Source organism: Meriones unguiculatus, chromosome 18 (assembly GCF_030254825.1).
Source record: "Meriones unguiculatus strain TT.TT164.6M chromosome 18, Bangor_MerUng_6.1, whole genome shotgun sequence".
In the NCBI taxonomy this organism is placed as follows: domain Eukaryota; kingdom Metazoa; phylum Chordata; class Mammalia; order Rodentia; family Muridae; genus Meriones; species Meriones unguiculatus.
This window is the reverse complement of record NC_083365.1, coordinates 50110689-50132157: the sequence shown is the minus strand read 5'-3', so window position 1 is coordinate 50132157 and position 21469 is coordinate 50110689. Positions and strand designations below refer to the sequence as shown.

The 21469-nt window shown below is 47.0% G+C and overlaps 2 protein-coding genes across 4 annotated transcripts in view; one reads left to right on the top strand and one right to left on the bottom strand.

Moving 5' to 3' along the window:
- The window catches only part of Ptprj (protein tyrosine phosphatase receptor type J), a 142766-nt gene extending 135558 nt beyond the window's left edge, over positions 1-7208 (bottom strand). The window contains exon 1 of the mRNA XM_060372120.1: positions 6796-7208. Within this exon, the coding sequence (XP_060228103.1) occupies positions 6796-7047 (252 nt within the window). The 5' untranslated portion in view covers positions 7048-7208. The remainder of the gene's footprint in view (positions 1-6795) is intronic.
- Positions 5732-21028, top strand: LOC110550754 (forkhead box protein D1-like). 3 transcript variants are annotated; one of them, XR_002476537.2, is made up of 3 exons: positions 7092-7567; positions 7767-11772; positions 18034-21006. XR_002476537.2 is itself a non-coding variant. In XM_060372119.1 (2 exons), exons 1-2 carry the CDS (start codon positions 6180-6182, stop codon positions 18157-18159), a joined length of 657 nt encoding a protein of 218 aa, XP_060228102.1. In that variant the 5' UTR covers positions 5732-6179; the 3' UTR covers positions 18160-21005. The 3 variants fall into 3 exon arrangements, 1 of the variants encoding a protein (XP_060228102.1); XM_060372119.1 differs by lacking the exons at positions 7092-7567; positions 7767-11772 and adding an exon at positions 5732-6710 and having other exon boundaries at positions 18034-21005; XR_009587503.1 differs by lacking the exon at positions 7767-11772 and having other exon boundaries at positions 18034-21028.
- The last annotated feature ends 441 nt before the right edge of the window (positions 21029-21469 follow it).

Genomic DNA, 21469 nt, shown 5'->3' with positions numbered 1-21469 from the left:
TGCCTATGATAAACAGATTAGCTGCAGTAAGTTGTTAGAAACAACAAACTAATGAAAAACAGAGTTACAGCTACGCATTCAAGTAAAAATTATGTGACTGTGGTTGCTCTCTCAAAACCTTCTACTTAATATTCCTAACCCTACTTGAGCACAAGTAACTGCAACCTCAGAAAGCAAGGCCACAGATGCGGAGGGTCTACTGTACAGGTTTATACTGGAAGGCTGACCTGGGCTGCCCAGGCGATTCTTAGGCATCCAGGAGCTAGAGAGCAGAGCTAGCTCAGCAGAGAGTGCTTGCTCAGTACGTGAGAGGACTTGGGTTCCAACTCCAGCACCACCAAAAGAAGAGAACGAGAATCCACTCTGAAGAGTTTACTAAAAGCTGGGTATGGCAGGGCACGGTGGTACACACCTTAATGCCAGCCCTAGGGAGCCAAAGGCAGGTAGATCTTCATGAGTTCAAAGAATGGTCTACACAGTGAATTCCAGGTTAATAAAGAACACACTGTGAGACCCTGTCTAAAAAAGAAAAGCAAAGGCTGGCCATGGTGTTGTACACCTGTAAAACTCCAGCAGCTGAAACAGGACAAGCACAAGTTTAAGGCCATCCTTGGATGCACAGTGAGATCCTCTTTCAAAAAATTAAAATTAAAAAAAAAAAAAAGAACTTACTAAAGAAGATAGAAACTCAAATTTGACGTAAAATTCCACATATTTTCACTCCTTTAGGAAAACTGTTCTTCCCTTCTATTAAAGGCCTACGTTACCCCGCACCATGAAAAACGGAGCATTCTATACAGTCCACACCGGTGCTAAGCTTTACTACTCACTCAGTTATTCAGAACGCATGAAATTACAATGGGCTGGCCCCTGGCACATCCACCCAGAAAAACAAGCTCCCAGCTCCTGCCCTGGAGAGGCAGCTAGTCTGTGACATAATAACAGCATTGTCTGCCCAAGCCTCAGAAATGGCAGCAGGGTACAGCTTCCCTCTAACAGGAAGAAGGAAGAGTGGAACTGAAAATTATTTGCATGTCTAAAACTGGAGGTTCTGTGAGCGCTGCGCTTCGGCCGTTTCATCAGCTCTACCCTCCAACCCAGGCATTTCCATGCCATGGAAATTCTGAGACAATAGGACAGCTACAGCTGTCACTAATAAGGAAGTAATAACAAGCTTCCTACAGCTCCTGTCCGCTGAGGGGTCACCAGAAAAGCCACTGGAAAGCCAGCCCTACCAGATGGTGACAAACCCGCTGTGGACTTCCCTGGTCAGAGACTTCTGACACGTCCAGGGGTCTCCACCCCCTTTACGGCCCTCCTCACCATTCTCTCTCTGACAAGCCCAGCGCCAGCTCTTTCTCTGAGGCAACAACAGGGGTGACGCACGGCCAACATCACCACTGTGACTGTTTCCCGCCCTGAGAGCCCGTAAGAAACCAGGCTCTTCTTCCCCAGGATCACCTGAGCTCAAGCACTGGTCCCCCAAACTAAGCGTTTACCTGTGTCATTTCACAGAAAGACCTCATACTGACAAGATCCTTTACTCACACTGCTTCCTCAGGTTATTATATTTAAACTAATTCCCTTATCATGACCCCATGTGCAGTCTGGTCTGCCTATAAAATCATGGGTTTGATACAGTTTACAAGTACTGTTGTGCTAACTAAAGTAATTTCTAACATAAAAATAAAATTAAAACACCTTCTTGGAGAAACATTAGACAAATATTTGTCCTAGGAACTAACGACTTGAAGCTCTTTTTCTTCCCTTCCCACCCTGCAATGCCCCCCATACAACAGCAGCAGTCACTGCCAGCAACTGGATCAAGCTGCAGGTTTTACTTGACAGTCTGTCCTTCTATCTTACTTGATCCCTCCACCACCCAGCTAAGCAGGAAGTATTATTTCCATTTCCCAGATAAGGAAATGAAGAGTCACAGGGGGTGAGAAGCTTGCCTACTGTTTGTGCAGCTACTGCATGGCAGGGCAAAACCCACACCCAGGCTCTTTGGGGTCAGTTTGTCCACACTTCGGCAGGTGTGCCTCTGCATACGTACTCAGGCTTCAAAGAAACACAAGTAGTCGAGAGAGGACTGCAGGTCTTAATTTGGCATGCCTTGGAACACAAAGAACGCAAACTAACTCTCAGGCCTATCAAGGCTCAGGGCCCACAAGCCTGTCTCTTGCCTCAAAAGTCTGGCATCAGTGCTCAGTAACACACCGAGAACCTTCAAGGCACCGTGACTTCTACAGCAGAGGACAGGAAACTGGACAGCAGAGACCTGGCTCCCCTGCGACTCTCAGGGAGTTGTGAAGTTCAGTGTGGCCGAAGATCAAATGAGAAGGTGAGCAGCAGCTGGCACCAGAACTTGTGAAATGGTCAAATGAGATAATGCATTAAAAGCCCCAACACAGTACCTGCCCCACCACCGAAGGCTACCTATTAATTATAATATTATCGGTGGCATGATGTGAGAGGGGAAATACACAGAAAATTGCATCTTATCCAGCACTCAAAATAATTCCCCTGACCAAGAAGTGAATGAACTAAGAAGTAATTACTTATGATACACTGGTTAAAGCCAGGCCTACAGCCATCCGGCAGCTAGGCCTCAGTCTCAAGCATTACTTTTAGGAGCTAAATAACCTCTTTGCTGACCAAAATTGCTCGCTCCGGAGCCAGGATTCTCTCTGCTCAGGGAAGTTTGGGTATTCCTGGTCATCTTTGTCCTGGGGCTGAACTTGAAGTTAGCCCAAAGTCACAGACTAACCATAAACCAATTTGCTCTGTTTTCTTAAACTGTCTGCAAACAAAACAGAATGGTTGGGTTTTCCTTTGTTGTTCTGAAGCAAAACAAAAATAAAGTCACTCCGGTGAGAACTTAAAAAGCTATTAGAGGAGTCAAAATATTTAGTGTGTGTACTCTGGTTGGAGCAGGAAAGTAATCAGGCTTATGAACTAGCCACAATACATTAAAATACAAAGTTATCTTCCACCAGGGAGCAGAGGCACAAGACAAAGCAGAAGGATTCACTGTGAGACCAACCAAGTGGCTACCGGTTGTTTTTGTTTGTTTTGTTTCTATTATTATTAATTATTATTATACTTTAGCGCAGACTCCTGTCAAGCTAATTGAGGAACCTGTCAGGACTGTATGTCTCAAGAGAGGAAGGAGAGATCACTTTGCCACCATGCCTAATATACACATAAACCAAAACCAGAGTGTAGAAATGCACCCAGAAAGGGGCCAGTTAAGACAGCACACTCATGAACATCCTCAAAAGAGAGTAGGCCCTGACTGCCCTTCCTGTCTTGGAGAGAGGGAATGAGTTTCAGAAGTGGCTTTTCCGGGCCTAATGACTGAGCCTTCTGGCGTCTCGGTTTTCCAGCTTCCACACTCCGTCCTTTTAGCGTCCAAACAGAGCTGGGTCTTTTCTGTGACCTCTCCTTTTTTTTATTTTACCCCCTTTTTTTTTCTTCTCCCCCCCAAACCATTACTATTGATTGTACTATAATAAGAAAGCTTCATAAAAAACAATTAACTGTTAAGGAGGCCATCAAGTGTGTTCCCTCTTATATCCTACACAGACAAATTTCAAAATATCTCAAATCTGACTGACTTACTGTAAAAGGGTAATTATTTTTATTTTACATATGTATATGTGTGTCTATGCTACCAACTGTATGTGGGTATCTGTGGAGATCAAAAGAATGGTCAGAGTCTCTAAAGCTGGAGACAGTTGTAAGCCTTGTCTAGTTGACTTTTAAACTCAACTTGCAAGCAGTTTGGGGCACACACAGTAACACGGCCCTGTACCCATAGAGAAAACAGTCAAAAAGGCCAGGCACAGGCTGGTATCTCAAGTTCCACTCTTGGCTTTTTCACGATCCTATCTTGCCAAGTAACCTCAGTCCCTCCTCTCTCAACTCCAGTATCCTTATCTAAGAGGTTAGAAGAGCCAGAGCTGCCTTCAGAGACCGGAGCTATCGCCAGGCACGGTGATACACAACTTCAATCCCAAAACTTGAGAGGCAAAAGGCAACCTGGTCTACATAACGAATTCTACCAGCCAGGGCTTGGCTACATGAGGAAACCCTGCCCATCCCCCACCCCAAAGAAGCTTATCTTTTAAAAATATGGGGGTTGAGGATAATGTGTACATGTGTCTGATGAATATGCCTGTGCTCTATTCCTCTGTTTGGGAGGTTTTGTTTTGTTTTTCAGATGGGGTTTCTCTGTGTAGCCTTGTCCTGGACTTCCTCTGACCAGGCTGGCCTCAATTCACAGAGGTCCGCCTGCCTCTGCCTCCCTGAGTGCTGGGATTAGAGGTGTGCACCACCATGCCGGACCTCACTCACTGTCTTATTCCTTTCAGACAGGATCCCTCACTGACTCTAGAGGTGGCTTGGTAGCCAACAAGGCCCAGCGATCTTCCTGTCTTCACTCCTCAGAGCATGGCAGTTCCTGGCACACGTGACCACGCCCCACACTTTACACAGGTACTAGGTAGGAATTTGAATTCAAGTCCTCATGCTTGTGCAGGGGGAACTCTTCCTCGGTGACCCGTCCTGAAACTACCTTTGGGTCAGTTCAAAATTGCACTGCTTTGGAACTGAGAATGTAAACAGGGGGATAGCGCTCATTCCCCGCCCTGGGTTCCATCTCCTCCACAGAGAAGGGGGGGAGGGGAAACCAATTCCCAGGAATAGTCAATATCAAAATGAAACTGCTAAATGTCATTTTTTGGAGATATTCCTTCACAAAACCTTTTATATTTCTTGTTCTGTAATAAATATAAAACGAGAATATGAAGACAGTACTCTTGAGTTTCTACAGAACTACAGAGGAAGGAAATAACTAAATACAAGGCAAGTTGAAAGCGCAATGTGCTAATGAAACACAAGGGAGGATTGAGCAAGAAATAAATTTACCCAAGATACTTTTTGCTGATTCAAAGCACAGCTTGCAACTTCTATAGTTGAAACTAAAGTAATATATATAGATATGTATTTACCAAATTAAACTAAAGAGAAATGCAGCTCAAATGTTTCTATAATATAAATTTTAGTATAAGAGTACTTCAAGACCAGGCCACCCCTGTAACATGGAAGGCAGAGGCAAACAGATCTCAGTGAGTCTGAAGCCATCCTAGCCTACAGAGTGAATTCCCGGGGATAGGAGGGAGAGGGCCTTCAAATATGAAGCAGTTCTTTTTCTTTAAAGACTGCTACACGTGAATTTCCTACGGGGACAGGGCGAAGACAGCCCATACACACTGTTCCCTAATGGTAATTCCATCTGGTAAAGCATTACATGAAAAGTGATTATTTTCTTGATGTTTACCAAATTCTTCCAGGCACTGTCCAATGGAAGCCCTTCAAAAAAAATTGTACTACGAAACGGTGCGACCCCCTTTCTACAGACGCTCTTCACTGAAGATGGAAGGAGGAAGAAAGGGGGCAAATTCAGACACTGGCACGCCTCATCTCACACCCACCCTAGTGAAGAATTATCTGCCGGGAGAGACACCACACGCCAGGCCTCCCTGAGACCTGCGCAAACCCTGCCCTAGAGACTGTAAGTGACTCTTGCTGACAGACGGGGCACACCACCAACTCAGGCTCCCTTCTGCTGCCCAGGTGGGTATGCTTCCTCTCAGACACCCCTGCGAGTGTGCATGCAAAGTTTCCCCTTGAAGCCAGGTTCCATGCCAAGCCAATGCTTCATTTGTGTTTCACTGTCTGCTTGGAGATGGTGTCTATAAAGCAAGTGAGACTTTAATTAGCAATAAAAAAGCAAGACAAGGGCATCTTCCAGGCCACTTCCCGCTGCAGGGTTCAAGACCACAGCCAGCTAGGTCCCAGAAGGCTGTGAGGCAGAACTCGCTTGCTCAGCTCCCGCAGCACCAGCTGGGTGATTCCACTCTTTCACTTCTCTCCCCTCACTTCCCTATCTTCGAAATGGGAATGTCCCCAAGCTGCCTTGCATCACATCCCTCGCCATGGAAATACCACAGAAAGGAAAGATTCAACATTTGGGTCGCAACATTATCGAAAAAGAAGTGAAGCACGAAAAAAAAAAAAGAAAGAAAGAAAAAAAGGTTCGGAGGGGCGGAGGTTAGCTAGTGCCCACAAAGCACCAATACACACCCAGGAGAGCCGGCACCATCTGGGGCGTGATGATGAGAACAGGGCCGGCAGCCTCAGGGGACACCTTTGAGCGACCACCTTGGCAGGGCTGGGAACTTTCCCCACACACAGCGCCCTCCGTCCTGAGGTCCCCCGCCCGCCTGCCCAGCGCCAGGCCCTGTACCCGAGCACCGGGGTACCGCACTGCCCTTCCGCCCAAGCCCCCGGAGTCCTCTAGGCCAGGTCGGAGGCCGGCCTGGCTGCCCGCCCTGCTCCGCGTCCACAGCCCTCCCCAAACACGCCCCCTCCGGCCGCAGCGGGCGCGCGAACTGGGCCCGCGCCGGCCAGATGGGACCAGCTCCGGGGAAGGCCGGGCCACCGCCGCCTGCAGCCGAGCCGGCGGGCACCGCGGGGACACCGTGGGGGCCCCGGGATCCCGCCCTTCCCCTGGCACCCGGCAGCCAGGCAAGGGGCTCGGCGGCGGGAGCGGGAGGCGGGCCAACGTCCCCGCCGGCCCCCTCCAGGAGGAAGGCTCCCGGGACCGCGATCCCCCAGCGTCACGCCGGGCAATCCTCGAGCTGGTAACACACGGGCAGGTGCAGGGGATGCCAGCTCGGCCCGCGCCCTCCCCCCCTCGCGCACGCTCAGGCCCGCTCCAAGGCTTACCTGGCCCAGGCGTAGCAACAGGAGCAGCGGCAGCAGCGCCCGGCGGAGCCCAGGCGAGCGCGGTGGCGTCCGCGTCTCCCGCGCCGCGGGCTTCATGCCCTGCGCGCCCTGGAACGTGCCCGGGACGCGCCCCGCCGTGTGCCCGAAGCCTGGCGCCCTCGTCTCCGCCTCCTGCCGCCGCCTCCGCCTCCTTCTCCGCCAGCCGGTCCGCCTAGTCCCCGCTCCGCCCGCCCCGGGCTTCCCCGGGGACATGGCAGCAGCGGCGGCGGCGGCGGCGGCAGCGGCGGCGGCGGCCACACGGCGAAGCCTAGCGCGCTTGGCGCGGAGCGGCCGCGGCCCCGGACGCGCAGGGGCTTCGCGGGGCGGAGCGAGCAGCGCCCACCCCCCGCGCGCGGCGCCCGGCTCCCGGCTCCCGCGGCCCGGGCTGCTCCCTCTGCCTCCTCCGCGCGTCATGCGGCTCCGGCTGCAGGGAGCCGCGCCGAGCGCTCGGCCCCCTTTCCTCCCCTCCCCCTCTGAATATTCATCGCTTCCTCCCGCCCGGGCGGGCCGAGCGACTCCCGTGCTCGGCGGCCCCTCGCCGCCCTCTCGCCGCGGCCCCCGCCCCCCCGGCGAGCCAGTGGGCGGTGGCGGGCCCCGGTGCAAGCACTAGCGTCTCCCCTCCCGCGGCCGGAGGAAGCGCCCCCTCCCTGCCCGCCCAGCCCTCCCACATTCCTAGGACTCGGGACCCGGGACGCTGCTCCAACGGTCCAGAACTACAAGCCTGTGCCGATGGGTCAGTACGGACTCCCCAGCCTGGGACTCACTCCCTCCCTGTCCTCGGGTGCAGTGTGCCTCTTATCCAGGTCACAGCCATGCTTTCTTCTAGACCGCGGTCCGGTGAAGCCTGGCCCGTGGGTGGGCTTTCGGGGAGGGAGTAGGCGAACCCCCAAAACTATTGGAAGCACACCACGCATTCTGTTCTCTCCCCCCAGACACTGGGCCGGGAAGTCAGGGAGCCTGCACCGAAGCTGGTCCAGCGATTAGAGCCCCAGCTGGGGCACATGGCAAGTCCAGCTGTGCTGTATAGTAGCTGTGTAATCCTACCTAGTTGTGTGACCTGGTGAGAGATGCTTCACCTCTCTGGACGGCCCCTTGCTCTTGTCTAACATGAAGATACAACTGGCGATATGGCTGGCGATTAAATGAGATCATGGGTAAAGTCCAAAAGAGGGTGGGACACGGAGTGAGCCCATCTGGCAGCTGTCATCGCCAGGCCTGATATGAGAGGAGTTACAGATTACCAGATTACTACTGTGCCCAAGAGGAAACTGAAGAGCCCAGGCCACCGCACCAAGAAGTAACGAGAGACAGTACCAAACCAAGGCATGCTAGGGAGGGAGAAATTGATTCAGACCAAGGGGAGAGGTGACACTTGAGCTGGGCTTTGAAGGGTGGTTGGGTTTCACCAGGCAGATAAAGGGGAGCAACTCGGCAAGAAACCGAAGGCAGGTTCTTCAACCTTGGCCTTCTAAGAATCAGGACTAGGAGGCTCAGTGTTGTGTTTGGGGAGACGTGAGCAGCCAAGATAATGAAATGATCCTAGTCTGGACACTGAGAACTGGCATGCAGACCACCGGGTGTCCAATCTGCCTCCAGACATCCCTTGGGTCTCAGGATCCCCTGCAAGATGGGAACGAAGCTTCACGGAGAGACAGGTGTGAAAGGAAAAGGATGCACCTGTCTTGTTCTTTGCCTTTGATTAAACACACTCTGATTATCACATCCCCCGGAGGAATTGCGTTCCTCCCTATCTCACCCTTCTTGAGCACGTGTCTTTTAAAAGCACTCATGTCAGGAGGGTGTGGTGGTACACACCTTTTCTTTTCTTTTCTTTTTTTAATTAATTTTATGTGCATTAGTGTGAGGGTGTCAGCTCCCTTGGAGCTGGAGTTATAGACAGTTGTGAGCTGCCATGTGGGTGCTGGGAATTGAACTTGTATCACTCTAGAAGTGCAGCCAGCGCCCTTAACCACTGAGCCACCTCTCCAGCCCAGTGGTGCACACCTTTAATCCCAGCACTTCGGAGGCAGAGGCAGGTGGATCTAAGTTCTAGGCCAGCCTTGTCTACATAGTGAGTTTCAGAACTGTTAGGATTACATAATAAAGGGACCCTAGCTCAAAAAAAAAAAAAAAAAAGGCCTTGATGTCCATGGTACCCAGAGGAAAGGAAATTATAGCATCTGTTCCTGATATCCACAGACCTTATACTTCCATCCGGGTTGCCACAGATTCACATCTTGGGTCTGCAAACAGCTGTGTGAAATCCTGCACAAACTTTATTTCCTCCTAGGTAAAATGTATGCCCCCCCCCTTTAGAGAGAGTCACCTCTTAAGAATTAACAGCCTTTTCAGAGAAGAGGTTGATATGCGCATAATAAATGGACCCAGATGGACTGATGCTCTGTATGAGAAATGAGCCCTGAACAGTAATAGTTGTAAACTCCCGTGGGCAGGATATCCTCATCTCCTCTGTGTACTCTGTGGCATCTTGTTCAGTGCTCTGTCCAGAGTAGGAGCTGGAGCTTTTTGCATGTGTGCGCTTACCTGATGGGAACCTGGATTCTCCTCAGTGATAGACTGGGAAAGAACCCTAGCCCGAGGCAAAGGGATTTCACATGACTGGACTCTTGCGCAGCTAGTACGTCCCAGCTCAGGTGGTATAGGCACCTCTTTGATGAACCACAGCTTACCAGGCTTAACTCTGTTTAATCACAGCTTTGTATTTGTGGAGGTGTTTTGTTCTGTAAAAAGGTCTCATGTAGCCCAGGCTGACCTCAAGCTCCATATATACCTGAGGATGATCTTGAATGTCTGATCCTCTTCCCTCTGTCTCTTGAGGGCACCACCACCATGCTGAGGAGTGAGCCCACAGCTTCATGCATGCTAGGCAAGCACCCTACCAATTGAGCCAAATCCCCTCTGTCTATTTGATTGCCTTCCTCGTGTAGTCTAAGTAAGCCACTCAAAGACAGGGTCTGTATGTTGTCACTGTATCCACAGCATATAGCAGTCATTCCAGTTATAATACTTATTTAACTAAACTAAGTAAATGCCTTTGAATAGCAAAATAAAATGCTAATTACATACCTATACAACACACACACACACACACACACACACACCGGATCCTATTAGCTTTTGAGGAATAAATCTATCAAAGTACAATATACATTCTCCTTAAGAATATACAGTGTAATAATATTTGACCTTTTTTAAATCATTTCCCCTCCACACAAAGGCAAGAATATAGGGGCAGGCACACAAAAACACCAAAACAAGAAGGCTACATTACCAAGTGGCCTGGTAGGAGTGAGTGGGGATCCTGGGGCCGGGGGGAGGCTGAGTCTTTCCTTAAACTCTAAAGGTTGATACTAGGAATCTGTATTTTCAACCAGCCCTTTGGGGCGATCTATACTGCCAAATATGCTTAGAAAATTCTATTAAGTCACCTGTATCGTGTCTCTGATAACAATTATATAGAAAGAGATGTGTGGATAATAGATAAATAGGTAGATAGAGGCTCAGTTACTTATGCAAGGTCACACAGCTGCATATGATAAAACCAGGAACTGAAACCGTTTCTCTCTTGGCACTCTGCCATCATACCTCACCTCTTGATGTTTGTAGATAAGAGCTGACGCCAAGTGCTCTTGTGTATGGGCTGTAATTGTTGCTTTTATTGTTGTGTTCTCAAGCCTCAGTTTCCCACCAATTTTAGAATGTTAAGAGACAGAACTTGTGACTTTCCACTTCAAACACCCCACCCACACACACACACACACACAAAGTCCTTAATGGTAAGTCTACATGCTAGCAGAGGCAGGCCTGCTGGGCACCAGCCACAAACCAGGTCACCAGCCCCATAGGGAGTTTCTTCAGCCTGGCAACCCTCTGTGTACTTTAAAAGCCACCATGAGCAAACCATTCTCCGAGGCCCTCCTAAGCGGAATGGAATGTTTGAGAGTCTGATTAGCTAATGCTGCAGGCATGGCTGCGCCGAGACCTTCCTGCCCCGCTAACTTGAATGGAATCAGAATGGAAAGGAAGATTTTCAGAAAAATCTTTATTTAAAAAAAAAAATAGAAGGAGAAGAAAAATAAAGTAGCACTTTATCTTCCTAATAGTAACAGGATGTTTCCTGTGGACCAATAGTTGGGCTGTGGTTAAAACACCATGTTTGTCCACCAGACCTCAATTCCTCCTTCAGTAAAGCCTGAATCACCTGCCCAGGTTCACAGCCTGGGAGTGCCGTGGTGGCCTCTTTGATTTTGACTTGAAGCGCTTGCATCCTTAATCATTTCCCTAATTCTTCACAACTCCTACCCCGAGTGTGTGTGTGTGTTATAAAATACAAAGCTTGACTTCCACAAAGACAGTTGTGTGTGACACATTTTTCAGTGCGGCCACCTGAAGAAGTGGGAGAGACAGTTGTTGCTTTCAAGGATCTCCAGGATTCCCTAGCCGGATAAGCCCCACTAGCTTCTGTATCCTCAGCCTACCTCCAAAGCTAGTAGGACCCACCTTAAACCTCCCAGGGACCCCAGGGTCTTCATGTCCTGGCAGACCAAGATTCATAGTCTTAGAATCCCTAGAGAGAGAGGAAATATCAAGGAAACTCAGGGCCTAAAGGACAAGGAGCTTTGTCCGAGGCTTGTGTGGTGGGGTAAGTAATAGCCCCGTAGGCTCATAGATTTGAATGCTTGGCCACTAGGGAGTGGCACTATTTCAAAAGGATTAGGAGGGGAGGAGTGGCCTTGCTGGAGGAAGTGCCGATGGGGGGTGGGCTTTGAGATTTCAAAAGCCCATGCCAATCCCTGAGTCTCTTTTGCTTCCTGCTGCCTTCAGACGGGGATGTGGGTAGAATTCTCAGCTACCAAGTCTGCCGGCCCCACTGCCCTGCTCTCTGCCATGAAGATAATGGACTAAACCTCTAAAACTGTAAGCAAGCCCCAGTTAAATGCCTTCCTTTATAAGAGTTGCTATGATGTCTCTTAACAACAACAACAAAAATAAATAAATAAATAAATAAATAAATAACACTGACCGAGACACCTTGAGAACAACTGCATAATGCCCAGAAGTGGAGGCAGGAGATAGAACGCAGAGGGGCCTACTGCAGGAGTATCCCCACACACAGGGGAGGAGCTGAGAGGCATAAAGGCTAGAAGAGGGTTCAGTCCCAGAGGCCTCCCACTCCCTCTTTTCCAAACTGAAAATAAAATCTAATCACATCGGGCTAGCTATGTGGAATAGTTGAAGTCAGTATTAAAAAATAAACTGCAATAATTGCCAATAGAGAAGAAAGTACCCTTCAATCTAAAGATAGATAGATAGATAGATAGATAGATAGATAGATAGATAGAGTACAGCCAAATTATATGTATAGTTATATAATTAGACAGATGCATGGGCTTAGCCTTCAGGAATCAAATATAGTAGGTGCAGGCGTGATACTTGCAATAGAGTCAGCTGCTTAATTCAAATCCTGCCAGGTCGTAGCTGTGTGATCCCAGACAAGTTCCATAGGCTCTCTATGCTCCGAAACCCTTATCTATCAGTGAGGATGCTGATGTTGATAATCTCTCTGTCTCTGTCTCTCTCTCTCTGTCTCTCTCTCTCTCTCTCTCTCTCTCTCTCTCTCTCTGGGAATTGCATTAAAATAGCTAAAACACTTATAATGTTTCCTGGAATAAAGTACCACGAACACATTTGCAATTATTAAAATCTCTTTGGAAGATCTAGAGCAGATATGATAAGAAGAATGTGTTTGGACCAGATGGACCAAGTTCAAACCCTACATATTGGCCACAGATGACACACACCTGAAAGCACTTGTGAGGCAGAGAACAGGTGGCTCCTTGGGAATTCTAAGCCAGCCGTGTCTACAAAGTGAGTTCCAGAACAGCCGGGTTACAGAGGGAAAGCCTGTGGGGGAGGTGGGGTGTAAATGGGTCAGGATGGGTCAGGTCATGCCGCCACAACCTCCCAAGTCTCAATTACTTTAGACAATTAGCATCACGTCTTGTCTTCACTTACACGTCCGCCTCAGGTCAGCTGAGGGCAGCACTCCATGCTCTCAGGACCCATCTGCTCGGGTAGACACTATCTGGAATTTTGCCAATTACTCCAGGAAAAGGGACAGTTTAGAGGGTCTTATGGTTTGGCTGTTATATGTCCTTCGAAGGCTAAAGGGTTGCACCCCATCCTATGTTGCCCTTAAGAGACGGTAGGGCTTTTACAAGATGGCGCATAATGAATGTAAGTAAGAACACCGGGACACGCCATCAGAAGGGACACTGAGATCCTTGATGCTGTGAGATGAGCAAGTTTCCTTCACTTCATGCTCCAGTCGTGTTGCACAGCCCCACCACAAACCCAAAGCCAAGAGGCCAAGTGACCATAGGCTGGAGCCTCTGAAACTGGGAGCCGAAATATGCCTGTCCTCCCTGCAGGCTGATTGTCCCAGGTATTTGCCATGACCACAGAAAGCAGACTAACTAACCAAACTCAGACAAATCAAGCCAGCAATGAAGCACCGGAAGTGACATACGGTTTACTCACAAGAACCAGTGCTGGGAGTACAGTCCTTTCCACCAGAGGCAGAGGCAGAAACGTCCCGAGAACGGTAACAGAGCCTCTACAACCTGCCTACTAAAGAGCATGGGCTCCTGACAAACGGCTTGGACACGCTCTGGAAAGTTGTCAAAAAGGCAGAAGTTCTGGCCTGGTCAGACACCCTCTAAGTCCAAATCTACATTTCAATGGGCTGCACAGAAGGTTTCTATGACCCTGCAAGTCTGAGAAGGACTGGCCAAGTCCACTGGGTAGCAGGACATCAGCATACCGAGGATTCATCTCCCAGCTCTTGTCACTGCCTTCAGTTAACAAGCCCATTTCTGGACACTCACCTCAACGACTCTGAGCTCAAGGGCTGGGGGTTCAGCAGTCTGCACTGAGCAGCACACCAGTGAGACAGTTAACTTCCCCGCTCACATTCTGAGAAATGCCTGCTCTTATTTTTTTTCCTCTGGTTTTAGGAGTTGCGGCCATCTTGTTTTGTTTTGAGACAGGGTTGCTGATCGCAGGCTGACCTAGAACTCGAGGTTGAGGTTGAGGTTGGCCTCAAACTCATGGCAATTGTCCTGCAACAGCCTCTTGAGTGCTGGGATTACAAGTAAGAGCCACATGGCCACCTTTTATATTCGTGTACATGGATGTACATACATCTAAAAGTACGTGTGCATACGTATGCACATGCCTGTGCAGACGAAAGGACAGTCTCAGTCTTCCTAGGGAGCCATCTCTCTCTCTCTCTCTCTCTCTCTCTCTCTCTCTCTCTCGAGACAGAGTCTCAATGGCTTGGGGCTCACCAAGTAGGCTAGGCTGGCTGGCCAGTGAGCCTAGGGATCTGCTTGTCTCCCCCTCAGATGTGGATTACAAACGTGTGACGCCGTAACGTACTTTTTACGTGGATGCATGGGATCAAATTTAAATTCTCACGCTTGCGTGGAGAACACTGTACTGTTTGAGCTATTTCCACACCCCTGTTTGTTTGTTTGTTTGTTTGTTTGTTTGTGGAGTTGGGTTTTCACATTTATTTATGCATTGTGTGTGTATTAGGGGAGCAGGGGCTACCCAAGCCCCGGTACATGTATAGAGAGCAAAGGACGATTTGTAGGAAGCAGTCCTCTCTTTCTACCATGTAAGTCCCTAGGACTGACTCAGACCATCAGGCTGGGTAGTAAGCATCTTTATCTGCTGACCCATCTTACTGGCCTCCTGGGCTGTCAGCTGAGCTAGTGAGCCTTTTGGGTTTTTTCCATCCAGGCCTGAGCTGAGAAGGAAGGTCAGCTGAGTGCTTTCTCTGCCTCTCTGAGCTAGCAGGTTTTCACCTCAGCATCTGGCTCCTGAGTCTTCATTGGTAAAATAGAACGGTTGGGATTTTCACTTTTTAAAACAACAAACAGATCCACCTCTAGTCTAAGCAATGGGACTGAAGGGACAGAGTTATGTTATATAAAAATCGCCATCAAAGGTCACATCTACGAGGAACAGATGCACAGCCAGAGGTGACTCTGAACCAGACAGATGTCCCAAACATTATTCTAGTGTGGTCGTACAGAGCATGCAGAAACCGAGTTCTTCTCTGGTCCCTAGACTCTCAGAATAGGGTTCTCAGATCCCTGTTTCCACCATTCAAATCCATGGCTGTTCGATGCACACAAATCCTCAGGAGTCAAATAACATCCCTGCTGCTTGGAAAGGCTTAGGCCCAGGGCTGAGGTTCACTGCCAGAGGTGGCTAGCTTCCTGTGTGTAGATCAAAGGAGACCCCCCTGTTGGTTCTTAGGGGGTATTAATGAGGAAGAGGGAGGCAAAGGAAGTAAAAAAAACCTGCCTTCAGCCTCAGGGCCCGCCAGCGTCTTGCTCTCTGGCTGTCTGTGCCTTCTACTGGAGGGCAGTGTATGGTGGCCAGCTCCGCAGGGAGCCCTGCATGAGGCTAGAGCTGGTGAGAGACTATCTACAGGGACAGTCAAAATCAAAGAACCTGCTCAATGCCAAGCAGGAAGCCAGGGTCAGTGAGCCAGAGCCAGGCAGCACCAAGGGACTAGACAGGAAGGCCACGGCTGATACCAGAAGGCAGGGGTGTGCCCAAGAGAGGAGCTCAGAAGGGAGACAGCGAGCAGGGAATTGGATGCCCAATACATGGCACACGCGTGCTGCGCAGGCATCTGGACCTGGCTCCAAGCACAACGGTGGCCACAGGAGGCACAGGAGACTCACGCTCTGTAGGTGGGGTTTAGGCTTTCTGGAGGCAGTCACTATATGTATCAAAAGCTGCCGAGGAAGTCAGGCATGATGCCACACACCTGGGAGGCATCACCTGAGCCTCAAGTTCAAAACCAGCCTTGGCAAAATGGCAAGCAAGACACCCATCGTTTTTTTTTTCTTCTTTATTCTCTTTTCATAGAGTACATCCTAACCACAGCCCTCCTTCCCTCCCCTCCTCCCAGTCCGCACCCCTCCTCCCCTCTCCCCCAGATCCACTCCTCCTCTGTTTGCCTTCAGAAAAGAGCAGGCCTCCCTGGGACGGCAACCAAACACAGCATCACAAGAGTCAATAAGGCTAAGCATAAACCCTCATATCAAGGCTGGACAAGGCAACCCAATAGGAAGAGAAGGATCCCACAAACAAGCAAAAGAGTCAAGGACAATTGTTAGGCGTGTTCCACTCCCCGTTAGGAGTCTCACAAAAACCCCAAGCTAAACAACCAAAGCAAGTATACAGAGGGCCTAGTGCAGACCCACTCAGGCTCCATGATGGCTGGCTTTAGTCTCTGAGCCCTGCTTTGTTGATTTTGTGGGCTGTTTTCTCCTAGAGACACTCACTTGTTGTTGTCGTTCTCATGACAGTTTCTCCGTGTAGCCGTGGCTATCCTAAAACTTGCTTGGTAGACCAGGTTGGCTTCAAACTCAAGGATCCACCTGCTTCTGCCTCCCAAGTGCTGGAACTAAAGTGCACCACCATGCCAGCAACAGTCATATTATTAAAAAAAAAAAAAAAAAAAAAAAAGATGACATTGGTGGTGGTGGTGATGGCCTCTATCCTCCCAGGATCCACTCTTGTTCCTCCAGTCTCTAGGAAAGAACTTAACAGGCAGGGGGAACTCAACTTCTAAAAAGACAAAATAAAATTGCTGAATGAATGGTAAGTAAACACACAAATTTATGCAGGGACTGCCTCTGACATGAACTGATTGGCCTGTTCTTTGATCACCAACCCCTGAGGAGGAAGCAGCCTTACCAGGCCACAGAAGATGACAATGCAGGCACTCCTGATGAGACCTGATAGACTAGGATCAGAAGGAAGGAGAGGAGGACCTCCCCTATCAGTGGACTTTGGGAGGGGCATGTGTGGAGGAGGGGGAGGGAGGGAGAGATTGGGAGGGAAGGAGGCAGGGCGCTATAGGGGGATACAAAGTGAATGAAGTGTAATCAATGAAAAAATTTTAAAAAACACACAGATATGTGTGCAGATGTTTGGCATAATAATGAATTAGGAACAAACTAAGGGACCACCAATACAAGGCTCACTAAGAAAATTGTGGCATAGCCCTGTAAGAGAATATGTATTTACACATATTTATATATATATTTCAAATGACATCATCAATTAATACCTCGTTTCAGAAAAATATTCTCAGGACTTTGTTGGATGACAAAATAAGAGCAAAATTAATTACTTCACTTTATTTTTGAGATGAGGTCTCACTCTGTAGCCTAAGCTTGCCTGACAAGGTTCCCCAGGTTGACTTCAGGAGTACTGGCAATTCTCCAGCCTCAGCCTCCGATGTGCCGGATTACAGTGTGGGCTACAAGGCCTAGCCAAAAAATATTTTACATTTTATATTTAAAAAGTGAACATATGCTCATAAAAATGTTAATAATGCATCAAAATAATAGCAAAGAAGGGGATTTTTTAGGCTGTCTTAATGCTTTTTATTTAGTTTATTTCCATGTTCTAATTTTCTACAATAGTAATATGTTATTTGTATAACTAAAAACTGAACAAAAAGTTATGTAGCAGAGTGTTGAAGCATTCCCTAGCATGCACAGAGCCCTGAATTGAATGAATCCTCACCACAGGAAAAAAACAAAATATTATAATAAGAAGAGAAAATTAAATGTGAAGAGTGTCTGTGTTCAGGTGTGTGTGATTGTGTGTGAGTAGGTATGCATGAGTGTGTGAGTGTATGTGTTGGAGGGGGTGTGAGTCTGTGTAAGCATGCGTATGAGATGTGTAGATTAGCATGAGTGACAGTACATGTGTGCATGAATGTGTGTATTTAGGGGTCTGTGTGTGTGTGTGTGTGTGTGTGTGTGCATTCAGATATGTGTGTCCACAGTAGATGGCCAACACAAAACAGACTTCACGGCATCTTTGAAGGTGCTTAGTCTCATAATTTTAAGTAAAAGTGTTTTTTTTTATTTAACCTAATAGATCCTTTGCTTGTATATTACAGATTCCAGTTTTGTGGGTTTAGGGGATTTCTGGGAGTGTGAACGTGTGTCTCTAATTGATATGTGTTTCTGTCTGCTGTCTTCAGCTCTTTTTTGGTTGGTTGGTTTGTCCTATTCTGATTTGTTTATTTGTTTATTTTAGCTGATTTTGTCTTACTTTTTTATTACTGTTCCTTAGGTGCCTGTCTGTCTTCTAACAAGAGCCCGAAAGGGTGTGGTTCCAGGCTTCCAGCCGGCAGAGGACCTTCATCACCGCCTCCTCTCCCCAGTCTCATCCTCAGCTCTGCAGCAGAGCACCTGCTGACATCTCCCCTTCCTCTCTGCCCCATCACCATGGAGCACACAGCTCTTCCTCTCCAAATTTCCTTCCCCAAACTCATTGCTTTATGCCAGCAAGAGCTCCAACATGCACTCCCTGGGAAATAAAGAAAAAAATTAAAGACTTTCTAGAATTCAATGAAAATGAAGGCACAACAAACCCAAATTTATGGGACACAATGAAAGCAGTGCTAAGAGGAGAGTTCATAGAGCTAAGTGCCTTCAGAAAGAAAGTGGAGAGAGCTCATACTAGCAACTTAACAGCTCACCTGAAAGCTCTGAAAAAAGAGAAGCAAACACACCCAAGAGGAGTACACAGCAGGAAATAATGAAACTCAGGGCTGAAATCAATAACCTAGAAACAAAGAACAATACAGAGAATCAACAAAACCAAGAGCTGTATTTTTTTTTAAGAAAATCAACTAGATAGACAGGCCCTTAGCAAACAAACTAAAAGGCAGAGGGAGAGTATCCAAATTTATAAAATCAGATATGAAAAGGGAGGTATAACAGGAGACACTGAGTAAATCCAAAAAATCAATATATTGTGGTTCAAAACCTGTATGCCACAAAATTAGAAAATCTAAACAAAATGGATGATTTTCTTGATAGATATCACTGACCACAGTTAAATCAAGATCAGGATAACAAGTTAAATAGACCTATAACCCCTAAGGAAATAGAAGCAGTCATCAAAAGCCTCCCAACCAAAAAGAGCCCTGGACCAGATGGTTTCAGCACAGAATTCTACCAGACTTTCAAAGAAGAGCTAACACCAACACCCCCCAAACTACTCCACAAAACAGAAACAGAAGGAACATTGCCAAACTCATCCTATAAGGCCACAATCACCCTGATACCTAAACCACAAAAAACACCCAACAAAGAAAGATAATTTCAGGTCAATCTCCCTTATGAACATTGATGCAAAAATACTCAGTAAAATATTTGCAAACCAAATCCAGGAACACATCAAAAATATCATCTACCATGATCAAGTAGGCTTCATCCCAGGAATGCAGGGATGGTTCAACATATGAAAATCTATCAACCATATAAACAAACTGAAAAGGCCTTTGACAAAATCCAACACCCCTTCATGTTTAAACTCTTGGAGAGATCAAGGCACATACCTAAACACAATAAAGGCAATGTACAGCAAGCCAATAGCCAACATTAAGTTAAATGGAGAGAAACTTAAAGCATTTTCTCTAAAATCAGGGATAAGACAAGGCTGTCCACTCTCACCATATCTCTCTAATATAGTACTTGAAGTTCTAGCTGGAGCAATAAGACAAGTAAAGGAGATTGAGGAATGAAAATTGGAAGAGAAGAAGTCAAAGTATCACTAATCACAGACAATATGATAGTATACATAAGTGACCCCCAAGATTCTACCAGAGAACTCCTAAAGCTGATAAACATCTTCAGCAAAGTGTCTGGATACAAAATTAAAAGAGTCAGTAGCCCTCCTTTATACAAGCGACAAAAGGGCTGAGAAAGAAATTAGGGAAACAACACCCTTCACAATAGCCACAAATAATAGAAAATATCTTGGTGTAACTCTACCCAAGCACATGAAAGACCTGTATGACAAGAACTACAAGTCTTTGAAGAAAGAAACTGAAGAAGACTTTAGAAGGTGGAAAGATCTCCCATGCTTGTAAATCAGTAGGATCAACATAGTAAAAATGGCCATCCTGCCAAAAGCCATCTGCAGATTCAGTGTAATTCCCATCAAAATTCCAACACAATTCTTTTTTTTTAAGAATCTTTTTTTTAAGATTTTATTTTATTATTTATACAACATTCTGCCTGCACACCAGATCTTACTATAGATGGTTATGAGCCACCATGTGGTTGCTGGGAATTGAACTCAGGACCTTTGGAAGAACAGCCAGCGTCCTTAACCTCTGAGCCATCTCACCAGCCCCCCAACACAATTCTTTACAGACCTGGAAAGAGCAACCATTAACTTCATATGAAAAAAATAAAAAATAAAAGACCCAGGATAGCCAAAACAATTTTGTATAATAAAAGAACTTCTGGTGGTATCAACATCCCTGATTTCAGTATATACTACAGAGAAATAGTCATAAAATCTGCATGGTCCTGGCATAGAAACAGACAGGTTGATGAATGGAAAAGAACTGAAGACCCAGAAATAAACCCACACTCCCACGGGCACTAGATATTCAACAAAGAAGCCAAACCATACAATGGAAAAAAGAAACCATCTTCAATAAATGGTGCTGGTCTAACTGGATGTCTGCATGTATAAAAATACATATTTATTTATCACCCTGCACAAAACAGAACATCAACATCACAGGCTCTGAGATCAATAATTACTAATTGGGATCTCATGAAACTGAAAAGCTTCTGTAAGTCAAAGGACACTGCCAACGCAACAAAATGGCAACCTACAGATTGGGAAAAGATCTTCACCAACCCTTACCAGACAGAGGGCTAATATCCAAAATATACAAAGAACTTAAGAAATTAAACATCGCCCATGGCAATTCAGTATCCAAGTGGGTTCCATTGTAAGAGGAACAGGGACTGTCTCTGACATGAACTGATTGGGCTGCTCTTTAATTACTTCCCCTGAAGGGGAAGCAGCATTACCAGGCCACAGAAGAAGACACTGCAGCCACTCCTGATGAGACCTAATTGACTAGGGTCAGAAGGAAGGAAAAGAAGACCTCCCGTATCAGTGGACTTGGGGAGGGGCATACATGCAGAGAGTGGAGGAAGGGAGGGATTGGGATGGGAGGAGGGAGAGAGGGAACCACAGAGGGGATACAAAGTGAATAAAGTATAATTAATAAAGAATTGAAAAAAAAAGTTCCTATGCTCACACCTCATCCTCTGTATTCCTGAGTCAGCCTATTTGAAGTATTGTTTGGAATAAATTGCTATTGATAACTAAAAAAAAAAAAAAAAAAAGAAAGAAATTAAACATCAATAAATCATTTAATCTAATTAATAGATGGAGAGCTAAACAGAGAATTCACAACAGAGGAATCTCAAAGGACTGAGAAGCACTTTGAAAAAGCTCAGTGTCTTTAGTCATCAGAGAAATGCAAATCAAAATGACTCTAAGATTCCATCTTACCCCAGTCAAAATGGCTAAGATCAAAAGCTCAAGTGACAACACATGCTGGTGTGGATATGGAGAAAGAGGAACACTCCTCCATTGCTGGTAGGAGTGAAAACTTGTACAACTCTCTGAAAATCAGTCTGGTGCTTTCTCAGAAAGTTGGGGATAGCTCTACCTTAAAACCCAGCTACAC

Excerpts from the sequence above, each read along its gene's own strand:
- LOC110550754 (XM_060372119.1), top strand. The coding sequence starts at position 6,180 with ATGATGAGAACAGGGCCGGCAGCCTCAGGGGACACCTTTGAGCGACCA. Across the intron at positions 6,711-18,033 it reads GCCGGGCAATCCTCGAGCTG|GTGCCTGTCTGTCTTCTAAC; the intron begins GTAACACACGGG and ends ACTGTTCCTTAG.